The sequence below is a fragment of the Colias croceus genome, chromosome 23 (genome assembly GCF_905220415.1).
Source record: "Colias croceus chromosome 23, ilColCroc2.1".
In the NCBI taxonomy this organism is placed as follows: domain Eukaryota; kingdom Metazoa; phylum Arthropoda; class Insecta; order Lepidoptera; family Pieridae; genus Colias; species Colias croceus.
In genome coordinates this window covers 1,534,689-1,547,948 of record NC_059559.1, presented here as the reverse complement: position 1 = coordinate 1,547,948, position 13,260 = coordinate 1,534,689, and the positions used below count along the sequence as shown (strand labels likewise).

At 37.3% G+C, this 13,260-nt stretch overlaps 2 protein-coding genes across 4 annotated transcripts; both read right to left on the bottom strand.

The window, feature by feature from the left end:
- Positions 1-416: 416 nt before the first annotated feature.
- Positions 417-4,923, bottom strand: LOC123702283 (keratin-associated protein 5-2-like). 3 transcript variants are annotated; one of them, XM_045649989.1, is made up of 2 exons: positions 4,581-4,923; positions 417-1,818 (listed from the first exon to the last, which is right to left on the bottom strand). In XM_045649989.1, the coding sequence occupies exons 1-2, from the start codon at positions 4,690-4,692 to the stop codon at positions 515-517; spliced, it is 1,416 nt and encodes a 471-aa protein (XP_045505945.1). In that variant the 5' UTR covers positions 4,693-4,923; the 3' UTR covers positions 417-514. The 3 variants fall into 3 exon arrangements, with proteins under 3 accessions (XP_045505945.1, XP_045505946.1, XP_045505947.1); XM_045649990.1 differs by lacking the exon at positions 417-1,818 and adding an exon at positions 1,911-3,148; XM_045649991.1 differs by lacking the exon at positions 417-1,818 and adding an exon at positions 3,227-3,964.
- Positions 4,924-7,946: 3,023 nt separating this feature from the next.
- Positions 7,947-11,342, bottom strand: LOC123702297 (spidroin-2-like). Its single transcript, XM_045650012.1, has 6 exons — positions 11,231-11,342; positions 10,777-10,942; positions 10,200-10,297; positions 9,088-9,241; positions 8,671-8,759; positions 7,947-8,125 (listed from the first exon to the last, which is right to left on the bottom strand). The coding sequence occupies exons 1-6, from the start codon at positions 11,243-11,245 to the stop codon at positions 7,997-7,999; spliced, it is 651 nt and encodes a 216-aa protein (XP_045505968.1). The 5' UTR covers positions 11,246-11,342; the 3' UTR covers positions 7,947-7,996.
- Between the last annotated feature and the right edge of the window lie 1,918 nt (positions 11,343-13,260).

The window sequence follows — 13,260 nt, the reverse complement described above, 5'->3', positions numbered from 1 at the left end:
AAAAAGGCCCCTGGGTAGTTTCAGCCCAGGGCCCCACAAGTTCACGGTCCGGCCCTGAGTAGACAAGTCAGTCGTGGCGCCGAAATTCGGCGCCGCGACTGACTTTAACTGTTTACATTGACTTCAAGCCTCTGTACTGACTTCAAATCTGTTTACACAGGGTTTTTTTTTCGGGTCAGCACTGATTTGCCTCGAATTTGTAGTCAGTTACTGACCCTGTGTAAATCAGCACTTACATCAAGATTGCACAGAAATGGCTGGACTGATTATTATGAAATTTTATATGTCTATTTTTGTAGTTATAATTTTGTGTAACTAACTATGTATTTTCAATATGTACACCTTCGTAATAGTAACTGGAAGAACAACGTTTGCTAGGTCAAAATTATTATAAAATGTATTATTAAAAGAAAATATCGGTTTATATTATGCTTTTTATTAAGCTATCGTATGATAGTGATATTAATTTTCAAAATTCCTACTACCTACTAAAGCTTGTAAGTTACAAGCAAATTTAATTATTCCTCTTCTTACTTATTTTTTCTTTGCATCGGCATTTATGATTAGTTCTTCCTTCTCGACATGTCATTGCGTTCAAATATGTGGTGTAATAGCAGACATTTAGATCCATGAGGATGGTGCGGCTATGATGAGTCGGTTTACGGTAATCCGGCCCTTTATTCAACGTTGATGGCATTGATCTCGGCACCACAGTTCTTGGAAAACTTTCGCTTGCATCTAATCCAGCTTTGCGCTTCACATACACATTGGAAAATTTGTTCGAACTTTCCTTACTTTTTTGCACCGTGGGATTTACATCACATTTTGGGTACGATTGTGAAAGGCCGGGCTGAGGAGGTATATAATTCTCTGCTGTGAAGAAAGGCGTTTCTACAGGTACTGGTTCTATAGGAACGTTAAAACCATAAGGAGATCCACAAGGAGCTGAAAATGTTCCAGAGGGATCGTATTGACCCATATGACTGTATGCATTTAATTGTGAAAATGGATTCTGAAACTGATCGTTGGGATAATTATTATAGTTAGTATTCTGGTAAGTATGAGGATAATTATATGGCCCATAAGTTCCAGGCATATTTTGTAAAGGTCCAGATACTGCACCATAACTTACTGGCCCAGGATTTTGAAATTCTTGACGATTTCCCACGTTACCCGGGTTAAATACGCAGCATGGTAAACAAGGGCCGCACGGCGGACAAGGGCCACAGGGGGGGCAGGGGCCGCATGGACGAGAAGGTCCAATGCAAGGTGGGCCACATGCAGAACCAGGGCAGGGCGCAGCTGGGCCACATGGACCTCCAGGTGTTACAGGGCCAGCACAAGGTCCACACGGCCCAGTAGTAACATGATACGGGCCACAAAACCAAGTACCGTATGGATAATAGAAATAACCAGTCATGTATTGCAGGCATTTGGGAGGACAGTTGCAAGGAGGAGGAAGACCACACGGTCCGCAAGGTCCACCACAGGGACCACAAGGACAGGGACAGGCGCAACTACTGCTTAAATTCTGAAGACTGTCTGACATCGTAGTTGCACTTCTGGATTGATTTAATGCAACACGATTATCTTTACATCCTCTTGGTGCATTTAGTTGAGCCATTTGTATTTTTGACGCAGTAATTTCGGGCCTTTCCAGCATCCTTATAGAAAAACATGGCGTGGACATACTTCGGCGCAGAAGACAACGTTGACTCTGGATTTTTGGTTTCGACTTCATCTCCTTTACATTTGATTTTGGCAGCAGTAATACTTTTCGTGAATACCCTCTGATTTCGTTCTTCAAAACGTTGTTTGCTGAAAGGATGATTTTCAACTGTATTCTTGTTTTATACCTAGCGAAATTTAGGAATATTCATTTAAAGGTTTTGAAATAAAACAAAAATTAGTTTAAATATGATTGTTTATTAAATATTAAAGCAAGTAAATTAAACAGATACCAAAGGGGTGAGGTTAATTTCATTGTAAGTAATATTATTAATTTGCTGTCTCAGCGAAGTAGCACTGACTTTTTGAACATGTTATCTATATCATACCTATGTTCATTTGTATAGTGTGGTATGTTACAATTCTTCGTATGGACGTGGATATGGATTTTTGTATTGTGGAATCGTAGAGTAGTTAAAAGAATCGGGTCGAATACGTGGGTGATCTCTTTCCTCTTTCGTTAAAATAGTTTTTGGCTTATCTAGTTGCGGACATTGATGATAATGTTTATATCTTTTGTGACAAATGGGACTCTTAACTTTATTTTTTGGATCAAACGTTCGATTATTTACTGTAGAAGCTCTTACTTGTGATTGATGGTAATATTCACTTGGGAATTGGGCATCTTGAACAGACTGCGACACATTTGGTTGCGCAGCTGCATTCTGTGCACCATAGGAACCACAAACGATTGAAGAAATGACAGGAGGAATTGGATTTTTAGGATTAAACGTTGGTGTTCTTGGAAAACAATTTGGCAACCACTTTGATACTCCTGGACGTTTGGTAGGATCATAAATCGGAGGTGCAGTGACATCCTGATTTGGAAAGGATGATGGTTGGTTCATTTCAGATGGATTGAAAACAGCCCCAGCCGGGCAAATGCAAGCTGGACAACATTTACACGGCACACAACCTGGACGCGGAACGGGGACACAAGTACCTTGTACGTGATAAGGCCCACAAAACCAAGTGCCGTACGGGTAGTAGTAGTAACCAGTCATATACTGTATGCAACGCGGTGGTGTGTTACATGGAGGTGGTAGGCATGAACAGCCACACTTGCAACCGCAAGGGCCACATGGGAATGGACAAGGACAACCCGCATCGCACGCTTTGCTGTATGATCTTAATGATGTGTATTTGCTATTTACTTGATTGTGACAGACAGGTATGTTCTTGCTCATAGAATCATAATGTGTATGTGTAGTGATGTTCGCAGTGCTAAAGCTTCGTATTGGAACGGATATTTTCTTAGACTCGAGCACTAGGCTGGGGCTCGAAAGGCAATGATGGACAGATGATTTCGTGCTGGTAGTGGCGCTGCTCTTCAGCCTTGGATACGGTGTAGACCTCTTGAACTTCGATTGTCCCAACGAAAACGACTTGTATCGCATACTCCGAAACGATAACGCCGCGGCTGTAAAGTGTAGTATGTTGTACGCCTTAAAAATATTATTTTTCTTTAACACGTTATAGAAAGAAATAAAGACTGAAAATTTGTTAAAGGTATTTAATAGGCATAACAAAATAGATACATGAAGTTATCAAAAGCTTAATAAATGTACCAAGGTTTAATGAACTTTAATGGAAGGGATTCTTGTAATTTTCTTATCATCTATGTTTTCAGTCTTTGCTTTAGAGGTTGCTTGTGTTGGCATAATTGGTTGTGCCGCTGGTTGTGGTGGCGGCGATGCCGTTACTGCAATGGCCTGCGAGCCACACATAGGACACACGCCCCCTTCGCATTTCTTCACTGGCTTCGGACAAGGGCATGGACAGCAGGGTCCGCATGGACCACAAGGTCCACATGGTCCACACGGTCCACACGGTCCACAAGGTCCACACGGTCCGCAAGGTCCACACGGTCCACACGGGCAGGGGCATGGACACCGACAAGGGCCGCAGGGTCCACATGGTCCGCAGGGCCCGCAAGGCCCGCATGGTCCACAAGGGCCACATGGCCCGCAAGGGCCACAGGGGCCACATGGCCCACAAGGGCATGGGCAGCGACATGGTCCGCAAGGTCCGCAAGGACCACAGGGCCCGCATGGCCCACAAGGTCCGCAGGGTCCACACGGCCCGCACGGGCCACATGGTCCGCACGGGCAGCCGCAGCTAGGGGCATCTTTATCCTTCTTATCACTGAAGTGCCGTATCGGTAGGATGTGATCGCCACAACATAACCTAATCCTCGCGTTACACGGTGGCCGAAACGAAGCGCTGCGAGCCGCCACTGCAAAGGACATCCACGCTTATAATACTCAGCTTTCGACAACTATCCGCTGGTGGTTAGTGCTATTCGAAGAACGACCGCCTGCAGTCGAGTATTATAGCCTGGATGTCCTTAGGCAGTGGCCACCGTTCTCCGAAATAACACGATACGTCACCAGCGGCAACTACCTACAGCAAATGCTTGAGAATTGTGAATGAAAACTTGCATATAAACTAGCCAATCAAGAGGTTGTCAATGTGACATCAACTTGAAGGGAGATTAAATCTTAAATATCAATATCACACAATTATAGTGATCTTTTATAAAATATATGAGAATGAAACAGAAATTATAAATAATCGAATTTATCGATAACTATCGATTATGAATGGAACATAACTAGCAATGCTTACAGGCGGTATTATCAAATTTAAATGATGTTAATTTATTTCTTCAGCTATAAAAATAAGTACTTAATTAATTTACTACTTATTTACTTTATGAAAATGAATGCGCTTTTTTAAATGTTTGTTGTTTTATAACGCTAAATAAATGGATTACAGATGTATTCTGGGATCACGATGATTTTTAAACTACGTTGAATAATATAAAAGTTAATCTTCATCACTTTACTTACATAATATAGCAGGGTTCTTTTTATTACTGGCTGATGCAAATGATCGACTTTTCATGCATTTTAATAAAGATATGTTCTTTGGCAGAACAGATTTCCTTAGCATTTGCGCCATTATTTGTTGATATATTGTTTCTATTTATTTGGTTTTAAACTGTAAATTTTTACTATTTTGTTGAAATTTTACTTGAAAATTTTGGCCATGGTAGAGGGACAGGCTTGCCGTGTCGGAACAAAAGCGGTTGTGAAAAATTACGATTTGAATTTTTGTGTTCTTCTGTTTTTGTTCTTTTTTGGATTGAAAGAATAGAAAAGAGGTGTGAAAACTTTTTAAAGGGGTTAGGCTAAGGATACACATCTTTTAAGGCTTAATCTGCATTATTCATTCGATTAAAAAAAATCATTTACTTATTGAACAATTTGTGGGCTAGGTACAGACTTGTCACATTTGGACCCCAAACTAGGACAGCAATAGTTATAGAATTAAAGCATTTTTAATTTAAATAATGATTATGGTAACTTAGCTATTTTTTATACAAAACATAAAAATAACTACGTTAAAAAAAACCGACTTCGAAAACGGAAAAGTAAAAAATAAAAAAGATTTGATATTATTAATTAGGTACTTACTACATATTATTTACATGTGAAATAATTACTGAATAGGTTTGAGTGCCGAGCACTATAAGCCATGTAACTACGTAAGTTTATACTAGTCTTATTCTGTGGTTTTACTTGTGCTTGGCACCGGCAACAAACCTTTTCAGTAAAATATACAGTAAATAAGACATCTAAGTAATACTATGTGTAATAGTAAGCAAAGTAAGTAAGTAATGATATCATATCTTTTTTATTTTTTACTGTTACGTTTTTGAAGATTAGTTATTTTTAGTCAGTAAGTAAAACCGCGTAAAACGGGGTACCTAGCGTTTTTTAGCTTTTAATAAACTTTTTTAAATTAAAACACAAAGAACCAAGGACAAGAAAAGTACAAAGAAATGAAATGACATGTGATGTGATGTGACGTGACGTGACGTGATGTGATGTGATGTGATGTAACATGACGTGACATGATGTGAGTGATGCGATGTAATGTGAAGTGGCGTGACGTGACGTGACGTGACATGATGTGAATGATGTGATGTGACGTGACGTGACGTAACGTGATGTGTCGTGACGTGACGTGATGTGATGTTACATGACGTGTTACGTGATGGAAACTATTTAAAAAATAATATGAGAAAAGAAAAGTTCTATGTGTGTTTTACTTACATTAAAAAATATTATGAGACATGAGTATAAAATTCCATATTATTTAAAAATAGGTTATTACCTGATATGAAAACTTTTAAAAGCTATTGCATAGCTTCTATCGCGGGCCTTGAGCGCGGAGACCGAATCGAGAAATTCCGTAACGAAAAAACCTCACGCTCCCCACTCCGACGGGCGGAGGTGTGGCTTGAAGGCATAGCATACAATAGCTCATAGAGGAAGGATGTATACAATAGCTTTACCGCGGCAGTCCCCGAGTGCCACACGTCGTTTTTTTCTTTAGTTTAGGGCTTCTTTTTATACTATCTGTGATTTTGATGAATGATGAAGATGAGAAAGATACATTACTTCCCGCTGTTAGTATAAAATGAAACACCATGTTTTAGAAAAAAATATTATTTATTAATAAAATACAATTCCAAACATAACACTCACAAACAATCAACATTTATATCACATACAAATCTCTTTCACATAAAGGCCTATTCAAACCACAGCGGTATCTCCTACCGTCGTGGGTAGCGGTATCCCGATGGCATGCGATTAAATCCCTTACGAAGTATAATTATATAGAGACTCTAATCGCGTACGGCGGTAGAGGATACCGCTGTAGTTTGAATAGGCCTTAACATCTATATCACGTAAAATACTGTAAATATACCTACATGACATCATTTATAAATGTTACGTTTTTTATCGAAAATACCGCTTATTTAAGAAACATCACTAGTGAAAGGCGAAAACAAACAATCGGTATATTTGATTGCTATTAACTTAGATCATTAAGTGATCTAAGGCTATTATTATTATTAACTAGCGGTCCGCCCCGGCTTCGCACGTGGTACATATTCACGTTTTCTCTACATAAGAACCAATTAATCTCAATTAACTCTAAAAAAGAATTAACGAAATCGGTTAAGCCGTTCTCAAGTTATGCGCTTACCTACCAACACATTTTGGGATTCATTTTTAATTTTTATATTATAAGATTGACAATCCATACTATAGTCCTTTTCAGCTAGGATGATTCCTGTGTTCATTGTTCCTGACTTCATTGTGTTCCGATTACGTATTTTATGTTTAAAAAGCAAAAATAATTTTAATGCATAATATTTTTATTTTAAGGCGGCATTATTACCAAAAATATAAAAATTAAACATCTTAAGCTACTAAAACAAAAACAGTATTGTTTAGTTTAATATAACGAAAAATAAAATAAAATAACACAAAAAAATAATACCTACGCAATTCGTGTACGTGAAATCGAACGTTGAAAAATTATAGAGTTGGAAAATCATATAATCGACGCCCATCTTGTGATCGTTTGTCAATCGCGTCAATCGTCTGTACGAGTCCGTCAGCTTTGTATACAAGTTGCATTTTTATATTGATACTTTACGTGGTATTGTGTTATTATTACTAATTGTAATTGTTCACTTTTTGTCGCTGTTGTTTGCTAAGATTCCTTAGTTAATTGTTGGCGAAATGCCGGAATAACTGATTTTGGTCCTTTATTCAAATCGATTTCATTTCCATATAAAATATTATCGATTATCGGAAACAATTGATACGATTTCAGTAAAGGCAATCTCTACACGTGTCAACAATCGATGTGTCACAGGAATCATCCTAGTTGAAAAGGACTATAATATTATAAATGCGAAAGTAACTCTGTCTGTCTGTCTGTTACTCAATCACGCCTAAACTACTGAACCAATTTGCATGAAATTTGGTAGGGAGATATTTTGATACCCGAGAAAGGACATAGGCTAACTTTTATTGCGAAATATGTAGGTACCACGGGCGAAGCCGGGGCGGACCACTAGTACATTATAAACATCGCAAAAATTACTTAAATAGTACTACGGTAGTTACGTAGGTATGTTTTATCGTCAATAAAAAAAAAAAAACATTTACAACTTTGGAACGAAGCCGTGGCAAGCAAAAAGTATTATAATATACTAGCGGTCCGCCCCGGCTTCGCCCGTGGTACCTACATGTTTACGTTTTTTTTTTCATAAAATCTATCCTATCTCTCAAGTTGGATCGAACTGCACATGGTGTGCGAATTTTATTATAATCGGTTAAGTGGTTTAGGAGTCCATTGAGGACAAACATTGTGACACGAGATTTATATATATTAAGATTCATGGTTCGTGATGTTCCTCCTGAGGGCTGGTGGGAGGGGGCGCGACCTCCGTAGCTCCCGGTATCGGCCCTCCCTCTCCCCCTACCCCTCCGTCATCGCCAATGTTGTTTCCACCACCCATCATACCCTGAAACAGGAAACAATAATAAAATAAACTAATGATATAATGAAATAGTTTCTCTCACTTCTTTAAAAGAATACAGGATATTGTACATGAGGAAATTATTTAATCCTGGCGTTCCTAATCAGGATAATGAGGTACCTACTCATGAAATTATCGTATTGTAAATGGTCCTTGAAAAGTGTACAAAGTGTGTACAAAGTGCGAATTAAATCTTTTCGTTAAAAGTAGGTTAAAATCAAGTCTAAAGGAATCGGTTACTTACATACAAATTACACACATTCAGGTTAAGCTAATAAGAAAGTGTTAAAAAGGGCGAAAGGGATAGTCTTTTCATAAGCATGGCTGAAATAAAACAATTTTTTATGTCTATAAATAGGTACATTTTTAAAGTGAAACTTCTTTAGGCGCGTTGAGAAATTTCAAGATCGCGTCATGGCAATACCATTTGATGTAGTAAGGCGACGATTTTGGTATCTTAGAATCTTGCCAAAGAAGTTTCACTTCTGACACGTGTGCTCGGCACAAACGCTCTTTTTTATTTTATATACCTGACAGCACGAACACAGAAGGCAGGTGAGGCAGGCCATGCAGGACGCACAGCATGCCATGTCAGTTAAACCCTGGGCAGGAGACTGGGCTGGCAATTTTAGCATTAATTATTTTTTTGGTGTTACAGTAACATACAGTACATACTTAAGTAAATTTAAGGAATTCATATAACGAAATAAACTGACAAGTCTTAGTAATAATAATAAATAACTAGCTTCCTCCTCCATTCATATTTCATAGTTATAACACAGGTTATAATTCATAGATAAAAGTTTATAGTATATTCATAGTTCATATATTATACACGTAGCTGTTGGTATGTTAACAGAATTGAATTTTCAACTGATCATCATTTGACAAAACATTATGATAACGATAGATTATTTTTATTATGGTTTACTTAAAGTTATTATTACCTGGATAATGAGGCCCATAACCGGGATACCCTTGCCCTGGGTAGCCCGGTCCTTGGCCGGGAAAGCCTGGTCCCTGTCCGGGGAAACCAGGACCCTGACCGAGATAGCCGGGATAGCCAGGCCCTTGACCCGGGTATCCTACATTTTGGAAGCCCTGAAACGAAGATATGTAGCATTAAGCATAATTATGAAGAAATATAAATTGTTATTTAAAAAAACCGGCCAAGTGCGAGTCGGGCTCGCGCACAAAGGGTTCCGTAGCAGCAAATATAATAAATTACAGTTAAATCAACCTATCTCAAAAACTATAAGAGATACTTTGATCAAACCAAAAATCGTTGAAAGAGTTAATTAGCATGCATCACCTCTATTTTTTTTAGAATTTTATACCCCGTAGTTATAAAAATAGAGGGGGGGGGACATACTTTTTACGACTTTGAGAGCTGATATCTCAAAAACCGTTCACTTTAAGAAAAATGTTTTTTAGAAAACTTTATATCATTTTAAAAGACCTTTCCATTGATACCCCACACGGGTATGTACATCGAAAAAAAAAATTTCATCCCTCAGTTACATGTATGGGGGGCCCCACCCCCAATTCTTTTTTTTACTATTTAGTGTCATATTTTTGTAGCGGTTCATACAACACATATTCCCATCAAATTTCATCACTGTAGTACTTATAGTTTCCGAGTAAATCGGCTGTGACAGACGGACAGACGGACAGACGGACAGACGGACATGACGAAACTATAAGGGTTCCGTTTTTGCCATTTTGGCTACGGAACCCTAAAAAGGTACAGAATTACACCTGTGACATTACGTTTTATAAATTCCAAGTAAGTATACATACCTAATACCTATATCACATCTAATAATTTATTATTTGCTTAATCTGTAGGTTATAACGTTTTATTTTATTTAACTTCTTTTTAACCAAAAAATAACAACTATTTAGTCATCAGTTTCAGTAATCATAACAAAACAAATACTTAAGTAGATAAAATAAATTGAGACAACTCAGACAATTATCACCAAAACTTAACTCTTAACTCACCAAATATTAACTTAGGTACTTAATGCAGTATGTGTAAATTTGACAAAATATTTACCTGTGGCATTCCAGGCGGCTGACCGTACGGCGGAGGGCTTACATTAGCCGGGGGCGGATAGGTATCCTGATATCCAGGGCCGAACAGTCCTTGCGGCCCTATGCAGTATACAAAGTGCTTGAGAATAATTGTATAGCATAGTACAAGAAATAAAATATACCTTAAGCAGAGAGCAAAAAAATTTGTGATAAAATAAATAAGATTATTCATAACATTCAATAAGCAACAAAATTAAGTATAGGCGATTGATAAACATCGATGTTATATGTATAATGTATATAATATTAACTAGCTGCTCCGCGCGGTTTCACCCTCATGGCTCCTCTCCTGTTGGTCGTAGCGTGATGATATATTACTCGTGGATAATGTAGCTTTCGAATGATGAAAGAATGTTTAAAATCGGTCCAGTAGTTTATAAGTCTATTCATTACAATCAAACAAACAAACATTAATGTTTTCCTCTTTATAATATTATTAGTAGTAAGTGTGTAGTTAGAGGGATTGTTATTTCTTATTATTAAAAAGACATAATAATCAACTTGATTACTGAACTAATGCTGTTTTAATAAAAGTTAACCTTGTGGTCCCTGACCAAAAGGGCCTTGCGGTCCCTGCCCCAATGGCCCTTGCGGTCCCGGCCCAAATGGTCCTTGCGGTCCCTGCCCAAAAGGGCCTTGTGGCCCTTGTCCAAAAGGGCTTTGAGGTCCATAAGGACCACCGTACTGACCATGGGCACGACGAGGCTGTAAGCATTTTAGTATATTTATCTTAACTTGTTGGATGTATACCTATTTTTAAGTCACAAATAAGTATAAACATGGATATGCTAAAACACGGCTAAAACGTTTTAATCAATATAAATAATTGTGATTCTAAATATCCAAGTTACTACTAAATGTATGTGTTCTGCTCTGTGTATGTTTATGAAATTACGTAAAGAAATTAAATTTGTTGCGCCTGTGAAAATTATAAGTTACGATGCAAATAGATTCGACATTAGAATGTAATGTAAAAGGCGCTAAAAAACTTACTAAGGTATTTCCCATTAATATCCTGTGTACCAAAACTCCATAATTTATTATATAAAAGTAATACTAGAATTTCTAATTAATTTCTTATTTATAAGCTTATTTACATCAAAATTTTTGAAGACATGTTTTGATTACCAGTGACATTTTAAACGTATTTCTGCACGTTTGACAGAAAAATTATTATCAAAAAGATAATGTGAATATGGTATTCACAAGGGTATTCATATATTAAGGCAAAGCTCTCACAGATTGTACTAAAATCATTGATATAATATTACTACGTATGGAGGAGACACCACGAACAAGATCTGTGCGCCATTTTTTTGCTCTAAGTTTTAAAAATTATTAGTAGTTAGGTATTTACCGATGAAAAATATTCCTTTGCACTTTTCCGTATTATTTGTATTATTTTTGCAATATCGTAACACACACGAAGGCATATTTGATGCGTTTCACTTTAAAACAAATAAAAATGAGCGTGCAGTTACGCCATATGGCGTATGTTGAGCGGAACATAAGTGTAGGCGGTGCTGTCTCCATATTTATATCTCAATGACTAAAATAGACTAATGCTCTAAGGTGGAGCCACATATTATAAATGTATAAAATTAAATTGTCTTTAAAATTGATAAATATGTGCGAAAAATCATGCTTTGCTGAAACATATAATATTGTTCAGAGCTAATCTAAGCTAAGCAGATCTATGGACCGTAGATTTGAGTAGGTACTCAATGTACTACCAGCTTGATGCCTCCACGCGTTCCTGAGAAAAATGGTTTTGACAAACAGACAGGCTGACAACAAAGTGATGCTGGGTACCGTTTTTTCCTTTTGAGGTTCGGAAACCTAAAAACGTCCTAAAAAGTTAAGTGACGTAAAACCACTTACTATAATAGTAGTATGTATAGTAATCTCTGACGTAAACTGTAGGTAAGTAAACAAAACCATAAAACATTACCTACCTCCCATACAATATGGATCTAATTTACCATGGAGAAGCATTCAGTTAATTTTCAATGCTTTTATGTATGTAGGACAGCCGACAGTGAAAGATGATCGAGATGATATTGTATAAGTTAATAAATGGTGACAATAATTCATAAAAGAACAATACATTAAAACAATACAAATTACTGTAACAGCTAGTAGGTAATAGATATTGATTTTGCCAGGACTAGGTACTTAGGTAGTCATTTATATTATCATAATAAGTAATGACCTAGTTACCTATATGATTTTTTTTTCTACCGAATGAAATCGACATCGACAATCAAAATCGACACAAATAGCGTTTTGCCCGCGGCTTCGCCTGCTTTGTCCAAAATCTAATCTATATTATAATATTATAAAGCTGAAGAGTTTGTTTGTTTGAACGCGCTAATCTCGGGAACTACTGGTCCGATTTGAAAAATTCTTTCGGTGTTAGATAGCCCATTTATCGAGGAAGGTTATAGGCTATATATCATGTATATTACCTGTAAAAAGAATGAGATGTTAAAAAAGGATATTTTTTACACAATTCCCGAAAATAGTGAGATATCGAATTAATATTATAAACCCACTAAACAAATTATGATGATACTTTGCAGTGATGTAGCTTATGTGCCAGAATAACACATAAACTGTAAATATGTAGGTATGACAAACAAAACTGTACATTGAATATATATTTTTAAAGAATACTTGGAATTTTTGACTGTTTGTCTGTATGTAAATCTGGGCTAAACTCAAAAAGTACTGCATTGATTTACTTCAAACTTTGCATAACTATAATAGTCCGTTTTCTTATGGGCATGCTTGTATGGAAAGGTATACATTTTTGAGTAAAGCAATGCCATTTGGTACGAATGTTGTACTCGTCAACCTAAGCCCAAATCGCCCGGTAGCCAGTCTTTACTCCCCTGCAGAAAGGAGGGAGGGGGGGTTATAGAACAGAGCGCCCGGCGCTCCGAAAAAAAATTCTGGCGGAGCCATTTGGACGTTTGAGTCGAGTTTGATGTCGTTATCAGGTAACTAGATGATGCCCGATT

Coding starts and splice junctions, on each gene's coding strand:
- LOC123702283 (XM_045649989.1), bottom strand. CDS start 4,692: ATGGCGCAAATGCTAAGGAAATCTGTTCTGCCAAAGAACATATCTTTA. Junction 1,819..4,580: donor AAAGAACCCTGCTATATTAT/GTAAGTAAAGTG, acceptor TCATCCTTTCAG/CAAACAACGTTTTGAAGAAC.
- LOC123702297 (XM_045650012.1), bottom strand. Junction 8,760..9,087: donor TTATGGGCCTCATTATCCAG/GTAATAATAACT, acceptor TAAAATTGCCAG/CCCAGTCTCCTGCCCAGGGT. Junction 8,126..8,670: donor TTCTGTGTTCGTGCTGTCAG/GTATATAAAATA, acceptor TTCCTGTTTCAG/GGTATGATGGGTGGTGGAAA.